Source organism: Gadus morhua, chromosome 11 (genome assembly GCF_902167405.1).
Source record: "Gadus morhua chromosome 11, gadMor3.0, whole genome shotgun sequence".
In the NCBI taxonomy this organism is placed as follows: Eukaryota; Metazoa; Chordata; class Actinopteri; order Gadiformes; family Gadidae; genus Gadus; species Gadus morhua.
This window is the reverse complement of record NC_044058.1, coordinates 9175811-9192869: the sequence shown is the minus strand read 5'-3', so window position 1 is coordinate 9192869 and position 17059 is coordinate 9175811. Positions and strand designations below refer to the sequence as shown.

General features: G+C 44.3%; 1 protein-coding gene across 1 annotated transcript; it reads left to right on the top strand.

Annotated features, from left to right (window-relative positions):
• Window positions 1-20: 20 nt before the first annotated feature.
• Window positions 21-13559, top strand: nagpa (N-acetylglucosamine-1-phosphodiester alpha-N-acetylglucosaminidase). The gene is made up of 12 exons (XM_030369936.1): window positions 21-329; window positions 1251-1456; window positions 1763-2030; window positions 3703-3842; window positions 4262-4370; window positions 5619-5747; window positions 6068-6273; window positions 6791-6838; window positions 7982-8110; window positions 8618-8749; window positions 9669-9747; window positions 11344-13559. Exons 1-12 carry the CDS (start codon window positions 250-252, stop codon window positions 11582-11584), a joined length of 1767 nt encoding a protein of 588 aa, XP_030225796.1. The 5' UTR covers window positions 21-249; the 3' UTR covers window positions 11585-13559.
• The last annotated feature ends 3500 nt before the right edge of the window (window positions 13560-17059 follow it).

Here is a 17059-nt window from a genome sequence, read left to right as displayed (position 1 = left end):
TGATAGACAGACCAAAAGAAAGACAGCAGTGGTTATTTTGCAATAGAAAGGGGGTTAAACGAGGTACAGATTATTTTCAGAGACATGTGATTGGGGAATGACATCTAAGCGTACACAGAATTTGGCCTACAGAGTCACGTGACCAGGTGCTCACATGACACTGTCGGGATGTTGCGAGAGCGTCTTCAGTGAGGAGCTGTGTTTGGTGGGCAGGCCCGCGCTGGTGTATTCTCTACTGTAGATCAACATATGGCAACAGTTTCAGCGAGATGTCTGTGGCTGCTGCTGCTATGGCTCGGGGTTTTGCATTCGGAGACCCAACACAACAGGTGAGATGAAGCTGGTGTCGGCTGATTTTAGGACGGAACTTTATTTTTTGACATTAGGTTTATCTTCCGCATTACTGTTACCCTGCGCCATTTAGCTTTACTATAGTAGACTATATACGGAAAAGCGCAGCGTTTCTTTATTAGATTTATTTGCAATTATTTTAAGTTCAGTATTGTGTTTTTCATGCTTATCTACTGAAGACCCCCCCCCCCCCCCCACACACACACACACACACACATACACATACACATACACATACACATACACACACACATACACATACACACACACATGAACGATATCTTGATAATTTGGGAAAACATTGCAACGTATTGACCCTGTTGAACCCTGGACCCTGTAGGCCAAACAAGAATGTTTCCTAGATGGCCCTAAGTTTTGCTTATCTGATCCAATGCAACATGTCCTCTGAAGAACTCGCTGTAACATGAAGAAATGGCCACCAGGGGTTGATGTTGCCTTCAATTTGCATCCTCTCAACTCCTTCCTGAAACCACTCACCGTTTGAGTGATTTGGAAATGACCTATAGCAGTAGCTATAGGCTCTATGTTTATTATAATCTTTCAAATCGATGAAATCAGTAGCAGCTCAACTAGGCCCTCAGCCTTGATATTCTCGATTTTCATTTCATGTTTTTTACATGGCGTGTGCCTTTTAAATCCTTAGGATAAACATTATTATGTTATACCTGTGCATATTTGTGTGTGCTGTGCGCGCGGCGCATGTACAATATGACAGCATAAGCTGTGTAACAATTGTGTTTCCTTTCTTGAACATTCATGTACAAATTTTAGTAAGGTGGTTATTTTACACTGGTGCAAATGTGGGATCAACCATGGGTGCACCATGTCTCATTGAGGTGTTGTGAACGAGACAATCCTTGATTTTTATCCACTTCCAGGGTCTCCATGAACGATGACCTCCTCCTGCCGTACGCCAAGCGCCATGGCTCTGCCCACTCTCACCGGCATATCAGAGACTGCCAATCCGTCGTCCACGGCAACGTGACCTACGAGACCTGGCCCTCCAGCCAGCACGGGGGCGCGCCGCTGGCCGAGTCCTCCGTGTTCGTATCAGATGCCCGCGGCGCGACGCAATGGGCATACGGTCAGTTAGGTTTTGCAGGAACAGCGATTAATCCATAAATAAAGTTTGATTGATCGATTAATTGAGTGAAAGGTGTACAAGTAGGATTAAAATGGGGCAATAACAAGAAGATATATAAGTCAGGATCGCGTGAGTACTCAAACAAATATGTATATATATAGATATATATATATATATATATATTATACTGTGTCCATCCCAAATTGTGTAGAAATAGACAATTTGCTTCTGAATTCAAAGTGTCGTTCTAAACAGTCAAACTCGTTGTCATCCTCACGTCTGCGTTTACATTCATTACTTTCTCAGGTCACATGACCACGGTCCACGACCCCCTGAGGACTTTGTCGGTCCTGGAGCCGGGGGGGCCGGGGGGCTGCGGGTTCAACCACCGGGCCACGGTGGCGGAGACGGAGGAGGCAGCGGGGTGCCTGTTCTCCCAGAACGCGGGCTTCTTCAACACAAGCACGGGCCAGTGTCTGGGCAACATCGTGAGCGACGGCAGGCTGGTGCGGGACAGCAACGGTGTCCAGAACGCACAGTTCGGCATCCGCAAGGACGGGACTCTGGTGTTGGGGTAAGAGGGGGGGGGCGGCCAGGGACCCAACGCACGGTCTGAGTTGGTAGCACATGACATTAGGGTCCTTGTAACAGTTCATGTTACAAGAGATTACTGTGTAAGAATAATTTTCTTACCACTCGTTTAACAATATTTCCCTATTACCCATACGGAATGACACTGTACTTTACACATAGTGATTATTACACAGGTAATATTTGTTATAATAACAACAAATATTTGTTAAATGTCAGGGGTTTCTTTTAGTTGTAGGTTTTTAGGGCCCAGGAAATTACAGCGGTAAGGGTGTTTGACATCCAAAAGGTTCTGTGTTTGAAATTCCCATGACCACTAAGTCATTTAAATGAGCGGTAAATAGTAAGCTGGGGCCCTAAAAGTCTTGCCTTTTTGGCAGCCAGGATAGTATAGCAGTCAGGGTTATTTGTCCCACGCCCATGTGCACAGTTTACCTGTGGGCGTCCCTGAGCAGGAGACCCTCAGTCCTACCTGTGCTCTCAGCCATCTGAGATGCAGGGAGGGAGAAAGGCTAGGTTGTTATCCTCCTCTCCTTTGACCATTTTCATTTTGAAACACAACTGTCGACAGCAGGAGAAACCCAAGACTAGCAACATACGCTCTGTTAGGTGATAGCCATCACAATCCACCGGCTCCTTTGGGAAAAACAAGCCATTCACTGACTGTGAAGGGTAAGGTAGACATACACTGTCTCCATATGTCCTGTCATACTAGAGAGTTAATTCAGGTGGAAAGGTGGAAATAGTCAGGTTAGTTCCTGCCTTATCTGAGCCAAGCAATGCAAAGTTGAAAATGGTCAGGTTAGTTCCTGTTTCATCCGAGCTAAGCAATGGAAAGTGTTAAAACTGTCTGGGGTGAGGTAACAGCCGAGCTGGCCTGATGCCTCTGCTGGATAATGGATGTTGTGTGCAGCAGTCTAGATAAGAAGCAGGTGTGAGTTTTAGATTTAGAGTTCTAGTTGCTCTGTTCACACCAATATTATATCTTCCTTTATTAAAACTTTGAAAGGGTCTTACAATTGAGTCTATTTTCATGGATCTTTTGGTGGATCCTTCATAACTTTAGCCACAATAACATTTGAAGATTGATAAACCATCAGGTTTATTCCCTGTCTGGCCGCTCATTCACTTCTATTAGTTTCTGTCTTTGAGGAATGGTCAGAGGTGCAGCATTGCAGTTAGTTCCTTCCTCTTTCAATCCCGCCAGCCAGACCCATGAATGTTTCCACATTGTTCTTGTTTTTCATAATTTTCTATGTTGTTTTATGACTCGTTATGAGACAAAGTTGATCAGCTAGGTCGCAATGACCCACAATAGACTGTATGGAGAAGTACCCGTCTCAAAGGTTAACGTTTAAGATCATAAAGCGGTTATACATCAACACATGGTATTAGTCTAAGAAAGTGTTCTTCAGTATTCCCTTTCAATTATGTTGCTGTTTGTTTCATTTACAATCGACTATAACTCAAAAAATTCTCATCAGTCGATGAACAGATGGACCTAATGTATAAAACGTACTTCACTGTAGAAATGGTATTAGTTCCAAGACACCTCTGATTCCTCTTCATCCTGTTTGAGGTATTTCACCGACAGCCATTTTCCCCCGTTGCGGATAATAACACTGTATCTCTCTGTTGTTGTCCTGCCTCCCCAGGTACCTGTCAGAAGAGGATGTCACGGACCAGGGGAACCCGTTCGTCCAGCTGGTCAGCGGCGTGGGGTGGCTGCTGAGGAAAGGCCAGGTGTACATCAACCAGAGTATTCAGGCAGAGTGCGACAACACCCAGGAGACAGGTACCAGGAACACAGACTTCATACCAGCACTACAGCATACCTTACAGACTGCTAGACAGTGCAGGTACCAACAATACAATACACAGACCTAGTCCCCTACCACACTGATATACTGTAGTTGGTATGTTGTCCTAGCAGAGGAAGCTATCCACACGCACACACATGCATAGCGAGGGACTAGGAAAAGCTGAAGAAAGGATTTGGTAGCTTATGAGTGAACACGAAGTACAGACCTTAGATGAGAGGCTATGGTAAGATGGGTTTCCTCCTGCGTTTTCTCAGGTCAGCAAATCCTACTGAGATAAGTTAGAGATTTAGAAAGAAGCCTGGACAGAGAGATACAAGAGGGGTATTCCCATAAGACAGGTCGTACAAGCGATACATGTTCCTCTAAACCCTAAGCTGTTCTTCTCCGACAGGCTCGTTGAACAAATTTGTGAATGTGGTGTCCGGCCGGACGGCCATTGGACACGATGCAGACGGCAAGGTGGTCCTGTTCCACGTGGACGGACAGACGGGCGTTAGAGGGTGAGCTGCTGACAAGGGCCAGCCTTGGTTCTCCATCAGCTGGAGGGGGGGGGGGGGGGTCTGACCTAAATCAGAGAGGTCAGGGGTCATTGCAGTGACCCTAACCATTGATGACTAGTCGTGAGTGAAAGTCTATTGTTGTGGCTGATGGTATCGTAGTAGCACTATCTATACACATGACAAAGGGTTGTCCCTGTTTCTTAGGGTCATTTGCAGGATCTTCAATACTCATCAATAAACCAGCAGAGGTTGTGAGTGTGATCAGCCATTAATGGCCATTCCTGGCGTGATACCTGATGTTGAAATAGGGTCAGTTTTAGTTGTTCCTTATTCCCTAAGAATTTATAGGAAATATCCTCCGCCAAACAAAGTGAGATGATACTACTGCAACTGTTGCGGTTGCCCACTTAATGGATTAGTGGGAGCAGTAATGGTGGTAGTATTTGTGGTAGCAGTAGTAGTGGTCTTGGACAGACATAAATAGGAAGCAGAGAACATCAGCAGTCTAATTGATGGATGGCGTCCAGCTAAATGGGAATTGGCACCAGATTCAATAAGCTTCTAGATTTATCTCCCTGACTCAATAGGACCTGTCTGCCCTGTCCCCCCTAAGACCCCCACCAATGACCCGCCCAGCGATCGATTCCCATTGATCCGGACTTCCACGCTTCCCGTTGTGGCAGACCATCAGGCGCTCTGGGATGGATGCATGTGTTTGTGTTAAAGATCTGTCTTTGGTTTGCACAACGTGGCCTGCGTGTCCTGACTTGTCAGGGGGCCTCTCCCCACACACCCAGCTGATCTGGGATCAATACCATGTCCAAGGAGGATCAATAGACGCCTCCCACAGGGAGCCTGCTCTCTGCCCTTCGGGGTGCAGGTGGAAGGGCCCGGGACCTTCATGGGTATCCTCTTGTTAGAGAGGGATAGTTGCTGGATTGGGTTAATGCATCGGCAAAAGGCAGCTGCGTACTTATGTGGGAGCTGTTGTTTTGACTGAAGAGATGAGGACGATGAGGATGCACAAGTTAATAAAAACCTAATACCGAGAAATTGACATTTGTAACCAACGGATGTTTAGAGACACAACGTTGCTCTGGACATCAAATGAACAGAAAAGGTGTACAAAAAAGGGTTTCAGCATGGAACCAAATGCTTTTTCCAATTTGGTCTAAACCATTGTTATTGGGTTTTCTTCTGTGTATGTATTATGCATCTATAAATCTGTTCTTTGCCTCTATTTAATAGCATGAGTTTGTGGGAGGTGGCAAATTTCCTCAAGAAAAATGGAGTTGTCAATGCAATCAATCTGGATGGAGGCGGGTCCGCTACCTTTGTGGTCAACAGCTCATTGGCTAGCTACCCTTCAGACCACTGGTAAGTAAGATGCTAAGCCAAGCATGGGCTTTTATTCCATTATTATGTTTACAAAGGATCGGCCGTCTCTTTTTTTCGGTACAACGGAAGACCTGACATTATAAGGGATTAAATGGGATATGAACCCAGATTTACTACTAAGTATTCTGTACATTTTAATTAGAATGCGGATTTAAATGTTATATTACTCTTTATCCTCACTGATCCTTCCTTCTCTTCTTTCATCTCCTTTTCTGTCCTTTCCTATCCCCTCACCTCTTCTCTCTGCCCACCCACCACCCCCCCCCCCACCCCCCCCCACACACACACACACGCTGTAGTAAGCCGGACGCCAGGTGGCGCTGTGCGCGGGCCGTCTCCACCATCCTGTGCGTCCACCCTCGCCACTGCCATCCCCGGGACTGCAGCGGGCACGGGGAGTGCTTGCAGGGGGTCTGCAGGTGCCTGGAGGGATGGCGGGGGGCCGGCTGTGAGGGTCTGGTGTGCCAGCCCCCAGCCTGCGGGGCTCACGGCGTCTGCACCAGCGGTGAGCGAAGCTCGGGGAGGGGGCAGTGAAACTAGGTCGAACAGGGAAAAGGGTATTTGTGTTGGTGTGTATTGTTCCTCCACCACCCCTTTGGTTGGGTTGTACCATTTGGTAAAGGACGGGGGTTAAGGACCGTGGTTTTCTTGGACTCTGGGGCGTGACCCCCTCCCGAGGGAGTTACGGACATCCACTAAACACCTGGTTTCTTTGTGTCAGACAAGTTCTTGTTCTCACCTTGAACTTGACTATTTAGTTGTTTAGCAGGGGCTTTTATATAAAGCAACTTGGAGTGAGACAGACCTGTAGACGGATATAGGTCATTTCTTTTGGGAAGGGTCAGGGGCATTTTTGCTCATGGATGCATACAGGTTAGGCTGCTGACATTGGACCCCGAACATAGCACTTGGCGTTAGTGTTGAGTATTTTACATTGATGAGTCAAAACAACACCGGGCAAGGTTTTTTGATGTAAGGGATAACAATGGATATGTTTTAATGTCTTGGGTCATGCTTTTCAGGAGGCTGTGTGTGTGACGCTGGTTGGAGTGGACACAACTGCAGTGAAGGTAAAGTGCATCAAGAAAGTCACACATTCAGTCCCATATATATTGTTGAGCAATATTGTGTGAGATTATATAGAGTATGTATATATTGATTGTGTCATATTTGAAGGAAACTTCAATACAAGAGTTCTCATGGTACACTGGTTGTCTTATAATAAGATGTTTCCTGAATGGAATAATATGTATCAAAATAAGGGTTTGGAAGTACTCGAGATGAGGAACAAGCTCTAGTTCTCTATAAATAACCAGATACTTAATAACACATACTTGCATTATTCCGGGGAATTATGACTTGCTATGAGCATTTGTGTGACACTACCCAGCCCACGGAGAACTCCATGATCTACTTATGTAAAACCTACAAAGTTTGAAGTTCAGAGGACACATACTCACCGTTTGATCAGGGATTAAATTGACTGCAGACATACAGTGCATATCTGTCCTCATCAACCCCCTTGAAGCTCCGGATAGCTGTACAACATCCGCTCAAAGCCATGCGCTTACTGAAGGCTAGAAAAAGTTAGAGTTGCAGTCGCAGTTATACAACAGTTGTAGCTTTATGGTCATTCACAGCCCTGATAGTAAACAACAGGAAGGTATCTGGATCACACACACACACACACACACACACACACACACACACACACACACACACACACACACACACACACACACACACACACACACACACACACACACACACACACACACACACACACACACACACACAGGCTGATCCAAGGAGATAGACACAGGATGGATGGTTGTAGTGTTGGGTTAAGCAGTGGAAAATTCCTAGCTGTTGAGCACATCAGGAAACGCACAAGTGGGTTCTTGCTGAAATAGACGAGAAATACAGAGCGAGTTGAGAGAGAGAGATAGATTATGCATGCTGGATGGCAATGTAGAGCGGTGATTGTATGAATTACCTTGCAAGCATCAGGGAGTACAAATAAGTTATCCTAGCCAAATATGTATGTGTTTCATTGATTGGTCCTGTTTATACCTAAACTGTCCCATCGCCGGAACTTCCTGAGAGTCCCGTTGGATTGCAATCTCTATTTGTTTACCTAGTCTCTCTCTCTCTCTCTCTCTCGCTCTCGCTCTCGCTCTCGCTCTCTCTCTTTCTCTCTCTCTCTCTCTCAGAATGTATGCAAGGTTTCTATGGCGACAGCTGCAATCAAACGTGTGCCTGTGCCAATGGAGGTTCATGTGACCCCGTCCATGGACGCTGCACATGCCGCCCAGGTTTCCATAGTGACCTGTGTCAACAAGGTGCGCCTCTTCACAACACTCTTCACTCACCCTTTGTCTTTCCTTTGCTCTGTATTTCGGTTTCCTCTTTCTTTTCCTGTGCATTTTTTTCAGTTTTACTTTATTATTATCATTTACTTTATTTTACATCCTCTTCTTTTATTTTATTGGCATGAATCCATCCTTCTCTTTTTCTCCTCTCTTTATCCCTACCCCTCTCTTCTTTATTTATTACCCATGATCATCTCTTCTATGTTTTTACTCTTGTCTGGCTGTCTTGTTTGCCAAAGGCAGTTCCTCATCTGCTTTAACAAACTGTCATGTGGTTTCTCACATGTCTTGATTACGCCGATAGGCTTACTCTCGCTCAATCTGCTTTTCTTTCTTTCTCTCTCACTGTCTTGTTCTCTCTCTCTCTCTCTCTCTCTCTCTCTCTCTCTCTCTCGATCTCTCTCTCGATCTCTCTCTCTCTCTCTCTGGTTGTCTCTGTGTGTCTCCTCATCCTCTCTCCGTCTCCATGTCTCTCAGAGTGTCCCCTGGGTTTCCACGGTGCTTCCTGTTCTGAGGAGTGTCACTGTGAGGACCAGTGCCCCTGCGACCCGCAGACAGGAAGTTGTACCAACCCACTGCGGGAAGCAGTGAACCTAACCTTACAGAGAGGTATGTGTCTGACAGACGCGCACCCACACACTTTAAATGTGTTCACAATCATACTTTCCAAGTAAGATAATGCATGCATCCTTGTCTGATCAAATGTGCAATTGGCAGAAACTAACATAAGAAATATCATCTTCTGGTAGAAACAACAACGCACACATCCACAGCCAAAGAGTACCCCCATACAGATACTGTAGATATTTGTATATTATCAGTTAATATATTACCATGAACTGCCTGCTTGAGGTCTTGAACATTTCTGTAAAGCTTTCTTGACCTCGGTAAGTTCTCTTTCCGGCCCTTTTTTGTCTTTTCGTAAAGACAAAAGCAGCGAGAGGGCAGTTGGTGCTCTGATTATTGTTACCATGGTGACCTGGCAGGGAACTCTGCCCTCCTCAGTGCAGTGGGTAGCAATGAAGTAGGCCTCTCCAGGCTCTCCAAACTGAAGTTTCTATGGAAACTTAACTGGCAGAATTACTTCCTGGTTACAGTCTGTGAATGTATTGTTATTGGAATGGTATTGTATTTTATTGTATTGTCATCATTGTTTTTAATAGATTATGTATACCACCCTTATAGGAGGTGACCTATGAACTAAAACTGGTTATTAATAACAACTTTTTTATAAAACTGTTCGATAGAATGTTCCAAAGTGCTTTACTGAACTTAAAATACAGATCAAATAAGACACATAACAACAGTACACAATTCTAAGATAATAAGGCGGTATACAGTAAGTAAGTATGCAGCAATAAAATAAAATTAATAATAAAATCTTGTAAAAATGAGTCGAAAGGAGCACAATAAAGCAGGGGACAGACTGGGCTAGACTGATCTGGCTGAAAACAAGTTGAGTGTTTAAGATAATATTGACATTCTCAAGGGGGTTGTTGTTTACCTGGCGTTGTCCTCCTCTCCACAGCTGGACACTGTTTAGCAAGGAAGATGTTTACCACCTGGAGACAGGAGGAGGCCACCGAGATTCAGCCGTACCTGACAGAGTGAGTGTCCCTACCGATCCCAGTAGTCACAGTCAGATAGGCCTCCTTCAGGAGACATGATGTTGTTACACACAGCTAATATAACCACCGGACCGTAAGAAGGGTGTTACGGTACGATACACGGCATTCATTCCTAAGGGGGGGACAGGGTGGGTCAGTTAGCAAAGTTAGTCACAGTACAATGAGGAGACCAATCAAGCACAGACCTGTGGTTGGTTCTGCACCAGTGAGGCAGCGATGGAGTGATCAGTCGCAGGTCAATGGATTTCAAATCAAATTTGTCATCATACGGATTAAGCATTTGGGGGGTTTAAACTTTCTATGTATTGTAATCCTGTATTTTTTTATTGAAACTTCACCAATTAGAAATCTGATTAGAAGTGTTGACATAATCTCTGGCCTCCCTGCTCTTTATAAACTGCTCTTTGGGAGCTAAGCAGGCTGCTCGTGTTCCTCCCCACTGATGGAGACTAAATCCAGTGCACTGATAATCCCATGTCCCCCCGCCCACCCAGCCGTTGAAGCGGTGCGTTTAGTGCTCACTCTGAGCCGCGTGGAGCTGACGCAGAGAGCGCGAGGCCGCCGCCCCGCCAGGGCCCACGTCTTCATTAACATCCATAACCCATTCATATGCAAGTTAGAGATTGTTCGCCGTCGCCATGGTTGCCTGTGTGAAGGGCTCTCGGCTCACAGATGGAGAGTAGACCCCCCCCCCCCCCCGCTCCACTCCGCTCTGTTCCCTTTCTTTCTCTCTCTCTTTCGTTCCACTTCTTTTCCCTCTCTCTCCGTGTTCTCTTTGTAAAGGAGATGGTTGATTAGGACAGTAAGATATGACGGATGGGGGGGGGGGTGGTTTACTTGCATTAATCACAGGGTGCTATAAACGATGGCAACATTCTGCTATGAAACACGGCCACAATCAATGCCTCGCTCTCGCATTCAGCCGAGGTTATGGCCCATGTTTATTCAGCCCGTTGTTGGAACACGATAGTCGACCTTTGGCAGACAATAACACTCAAACACAATAAAATCGAAAATAGGGTTTAGCTTTCTAAACTCGGGAGTGGATCTTTGAGTAACAAAAAGGACCAAACAGACTATCATCTCAAACAGAGATGGTAGTCTTGACTGGCAAGACTATCATCTACTTAGATTTTGTAAATCCATGAATGTGTTTGTATTGTATACATCAGCATTTCAATGTTTGGAGTTCTTATGCGCTAGTACTCCATGATTGTAGTCCATTGCCGTGTTTCAGTATTCCATGATTGTAGTTCTGTACAATGTCCCAGTATACATTGGTTATAGTTCTGTACCATGTTCCAATATTCATTGGTTATAGTTCTGTACCATGGCATGTACCAGTATTCAATGGTTGTTGTTCTGTATCATTTACCAGTATTCATTGGATGTAGCTCTGTACCATTAACCAGTGTTCATTAATTGTATCTCTGTACCATGTCCCAGTATTCATTGATTATTGTTCTGTACCATGTCCCAGTATTCATTGATTATTGTTCTGTACCATGTCCCAGTATTCATTGATTGTTGTTCTTTGCATCTAATCAAACTAAAGAGCCTGCTCTCTCTCCCCAGGCAAACGTGGCTGATCATCGCCATAGGCCTGTCTTCTCTGCTATTGGCTAGCCTGGTGGTTCACCTGAGGCGTGCGTTTCCGGCCTCCGCAGGGCACGGACGTATCTCAGATCGCCGTGACTACTCCTGCGTCCCCCTGACTGACATAAACAAAGTGTCACAACCCAGAAAGGCAGGAGTGGAACCGGACGATTCAGACTCCCAAGATGAGACATGGTCTCTTCGTAGCGGTGGATCCTGAGTTTGGGGTGAACAGCCACTCTTCGGGAACCACAGACAAACAAACATGGCTGCTTCACTGTTAAAGCAGCAGACTTTAACTCCAAAGTCACTGTACTATACAGTTTTCTATCATCCAGGATAGAAAGTGGGATGTGCACAATGTTTGAAACAGAATAATATATTTTTCTAAAAATCTCATTCAGACAGCCTAATTTTTTGGATTGGCAGTTCACAGCGCTAGGACAATGTATGGTTTTGAAGTATAGACAGTACAAATACCATCTTAATACAGGCTCAATCATCTTACCTGGGTCTTACCTCGTACATTTTTGTGTTAAACCACAGAGAAAGAAGCAAATATTACAATCAGGATGATTAAGAAAGGAAAATTATTATCCAAATTATGAAGAACTCTGAATGTAATGTTTTTTAAGGTTGAAGCTTTTAGTATTGCAGACATTTAAATGCCTATCTACGTGATTAAACGGATCAGATGAATAGACATATGCGTGATGAACCAGCAGTTACCTTTGTGTAATCTCTACCAGGGTAATTGCCAGTTATAGGGGTTGCGCTAATCCAAATTACACTTATTATAAGGTTGTCTTTCATATCAACGGTTGATGCTTTCTACAATTAGAAACACCGAAACACATTTTTATGTACTTTTACAAAACAATGTATTAATTATACATATTCCGAATATCAAAGAAAGGCTGTCTACTCCCCCTGGAGACATGTAACTGGGCCAGCAACTACTCTCATGTTGCCCGGCGGGCCTCCATATTGTCTGTCTAGTCTGTGACGACTAGACTCACGAAAACCATACAATACCTGTGTCTCCACTGGCTACATTATTAAACCCCATCTCTGTGGACTGCTTTTCCCTTTTCAACATTGATCCGATGATGATTCATCAACAGCCTAGTTTTTATTACGTCCCTCTCACCAGCCTGATATCAGTTTTCTGAATCTAGGTGTTCACCAACTGCTGGGACAAACCACTTTACCCGCTGGGACAAACCACCGTGTGTTATGAAAGACAAGGACCAGGTTACATGGGTCATTATGTGTGGCTTCCTTTGTCCACGCTAGACCTGGTAGAACAGCAGAGTTCTGGTGTTATGTGTGTTAGGCGTTGACCTTCCTGAACTTGTAACCACGAGACAAAGCATTTTTTTGTCTTGGGATATCCTGGGTGGTGTATGGTATTTTTTAGGTCTTTGAGGACTACAATGCAAGACAGAACGAATTTGAAACTTTTATTATGGTTCAAAACTGGTTTCTGTTTTCAGCATTCTCAGCAGTATTTAAATATACAAATGTAAATATAAGCTGGGTCAGCAGCAGCGTTGTCTAACGCCCGCACGGAACGGCCGTTGTTTACAACATGCGGCGCTCAGCTGTGCTTCTGCAATCATCTGTGACCGCCTGGTCTCGTTTCCTCTTAGGTCTAGGAGGGCTATCCTTACTGCAGCATGTTGGGAGGGTTTAAGAACAAAAGTGGTTGATTAAAGTAAACTCGGAACCTGGCTGGAGCTTTTAGTGCTGCTGTTAGTGGCACCCCTAACAGTCACTTGATGAATGGGAAATATGCATGACATCAGGGCCCGGTTATAGTTTAATAACAGACTACTTTTGGCTGTGGTTGTTCAAAGACCCAGTTGAAAAACCCATTGACCTAATAAAATAAATGTGTTGGCCTCCTTTGCTACAAATTCAACCACATGCCAATTGTCTTGTACTGTCAAAGTCATCTTGGTCTCTTCCTCATCTGGGGGGAGGGGAGTGTTCATCCCTCTAGGTTTAGCTCTGTGGTACATTCCTACCCACCAGCATATTTCTGAGCCGTTGACCCCTGACCTCTGCAGCCATAAAATGGAATAATGCTCTGCCTACACTGCACTTGGCACTCTGTGAACAGAATATGTGAACTGCTATTCTGTTTAGTTCTAGAAAGATTGTTTATTTTACCATTAAACATTTTTACTGAGTTTTCGGTCTTCTGTTGTTATGCATGATAGATTACTCGATGATGATGCATTTTTTTGTTCCACTTATTATTCTGTCTAGAGTGGGGAGATTGTCAAGATGCTTTAAGATCCCTTAACAGACAGGTTGAGAAGTTTCAGAAGCATGAGCAAGTGCTAAAGCTAGAGCTAGTGGAACTAGACAGTGCAGATAAGGTATAGGAATGAAATATGCTCTCTGTGTGCCCAAAGAAAAATTCTCTCGTGAGAGAGACAATAAAATACTTACTTACTTACGTCATAACAACAGTAAGATACATTCTACTACTGACAGCAGACAGTTGATGGGAGGTTTGCAAGAGACAGTCTGAATAAGCTTTGTGTGTTTGTATGTTCTTTGATGACTCAGTATCAGAAAGAATTCCTAAAAGACAGCCTGTAAGGAATGTGTCCGACCATGTTGGATGCGTTGGATATGCGGATGTGTGTCAGCGCTGCTGTGTACCACAGTGAAGTGAATGCTCAACATTAGCTTGCAGGAGCCACTGGTGACCCAGTTCCACCGCTCACACCTCCACCGCTCACACCAGCCTCCAGACGCTCCTCCTCTGCGTTTGTCCATGATGTCTCGAGTCCGATGTATCACCTTTGGTGCGAAGTGAGCGTGCCTGCCTCACTCCTCTGGTGCATTCCCACTATTAGACTTGTTGGTGTGGAAAAGCAGTGCCCATGTCTTATTGTTACGGTCCAGATTTCAGTTTGGTCCTTCAGGAAACCCTTTCATCCGGGGTGATTTCTAAATACATGTCATGAAGGAGAAGGTCGAGCTCAGGGGCATCTTGCTCAAGGATGTCTCCAGGGAGTTTTTGGACACTGGGGTAGCAGTCACATTTCAACTGGAAGTCAAACGCTCTAGCCACTGAATGATCCTGCCCTTATTATTTTAACATTACTGTCCTTTAGAATAGGCGTGTCAAATTGAATAAGTACGGATATCCTTAATCTGGCTACAATATGAACACCCTTAAATGAAAATATTTTTTTTATACATCACCTGAAAATGATGCTGTTAGTCGGGCAACATTTTTCTTCATACAAAAAACGTTTTTTCTGGGTCTTCTTCATTTAGGTTGATTTAGTAATGTATTTCTGTGGACCCTCAAATGGGTGCCATCTTAGGGAACCGCTCAGAACGCTCACTAATCCTGTTTCCATCTGCTGATAATAATAAGGTATTCTAAGGCAAGCACTCAATATGATTGTACACGGTTGACTTGATTATACCAATAGGTTTCTCTCTCTCTCTCTCTCTCTCTCTCTCTCTCTCTCTCTCTCTCTCTCTCTCTCTCTCTCTCTCTCTCTCTCTCTCTCTCTCTCTCTCTCTCTCTCTCTCATTTCAACACAAAAATTGCTTTTGTCATATGCAGATTAGCAAACAAACAACACCAGAGTTATGACTGGTAGTATGTCCTGAGCCAGAAAACAGACGCCCATGCCAGGAAGTCACCTTTACTGAGTTGTATCCTTGAATGAAGCCCTTACGGTATCGGAAACCATTGGGAATGTGTGTTCGCTGGTTGCTCCCTAGAGCACCTCCTCTTTAAGTTAATGTCCCCCTCCCCCCAGAAATGTTTTTCTGTACATAATTATACGTTTTTTTCAGTGACGCATCAGAATCTTAAGGACGTTTCCTGTGTTAAATGATCCTGGGGCTGTCCCGTCAAACCAGGAGGGCTGGATTCCCTCCCAACCCCAAACACAGGGTGTGTCTCTCAGTTTCAGTTGGTCATCCACAATTATAAATATTTTTATTATAAATGCAGTAAGATGTTTAATCACTTTTTAAAGTGCTACACACAATACTCAATTGATTCAATGTGGTTATTATACACAATATCCCTTGAAGTTAATAACTAGTTTCATTTTAGGGGTAATTTCACAAATAAGTTTAAGTTTGTTAGGCATTTACTAGCAGTTTGAGTTGAGTGCAACTTTATAAATACAAGGAGGTCAACCATGGAAGACTCAAGAGTATCACTGCGTCACAACCAAGGACCAGCGGCTTCCTAGAGTCCGGCCCGCCCCCCTGCTGTCCTCTGCCCAGCTGATGCAACCTAGGAACAGTATGTCACTCTCCCTCACTTAAGCGATTTCCTCTAGAATAACATAATAATAACAACAAAAAGGGGATCAAGGACGTTTTTGACAAAGACGTTGCACATAAAAGAAGCACTAAGCAATTTCTTAAGCACTATTATTGGTTTTTATGCTTTTATTTGTATGTCAACAACTCTGTATGGAAATTATTGCATTGCATTCCACTTGCAACTGTAAGGACGTGTGTGTGTGTGTGTGTGTGTGTGTGTGTGTGTGTGTGTGTGTGTGTGTGTGTGTGTGTGTGTGTGTGTGTGTGTGCGTTTGCGTGTGTGTGTGTGTGTGTGTGTGTGTGTGTGTGTGTGTGTGTGTGTGTGTGTGTGTGTGGCTGTGGAGTAGATTTTATAGAGCGAGCAGCATGCACATGCCATTCTCTTTGTAAGTCTGTTTGGCTGTGAATTCTCACACCAGAGGCATAAGTAACTCCCAACATGACCCACATTCTACACCAAGTTAAAAAGCCTGCAGACTGGCTCACATACACACACACACACACCACACACACACACACACACACACACACACACACACACACACACACACACACACACACACACACACACACACACACACACACACACACACACACACACACACACACACACACACACACACACACACACACAAACAAGCACACACCACAGATTATCAGGGCAAGACACAGGGTCAGGAAGGTTATGATAACAACAACAAAATGGCTACATTGCTATTAAGATGGAGGACATGTCTCCTTAGCGGGATCTGTTTGTTCTCACACTGAAACCACACAGTTGAAGTAGGAAATTGAACAAGGCACAGGCAGAGATTTTCAGCGTTAAAGAATAGAAAGGGGTTGTGACACATTTGAGATGTTTAAGACCATGTTATTGTTCAACCTATTTGTTTTAGTGATTAAATTGTGACTCAAAATAACTAGGTGTAATTTGACCAATCTCTTTGCCTCCCGTTGTATTGACTTACACTATGCCCACTTGTGATTCGTCAAGCAGGCTTAGCTGCGATTGGTTTAAATGGATAAGGCCATTCGAATCCAAGTCCAATATAATCACGCCATAATTCTGCTATTTTACAGCAGAGTTCGAAGTCCCAGTGTCAATGGGTTTCCTGAAACGTATTTTAAAATGTCACTGGCCGTTTTGTCCTCTGACCTCTGAGGAAAGAGTAGCTTTCCCTGCAGACCAGTCGATGAGTATCTTGTTGTGCTCAGCCCAAACAAAGCCCACCAACATCTTTCCGTTTTTAACTTTTTAACAAGTGTGTATTCAGATGGTTTCTTAAGCAGAGAGTTACTGCAAGATGAAATAGCTAGTGTGCTGCAAAAAAGTTAAATAAGATGTTTGTTGCATAATAGTACACACACAGTGTTATCT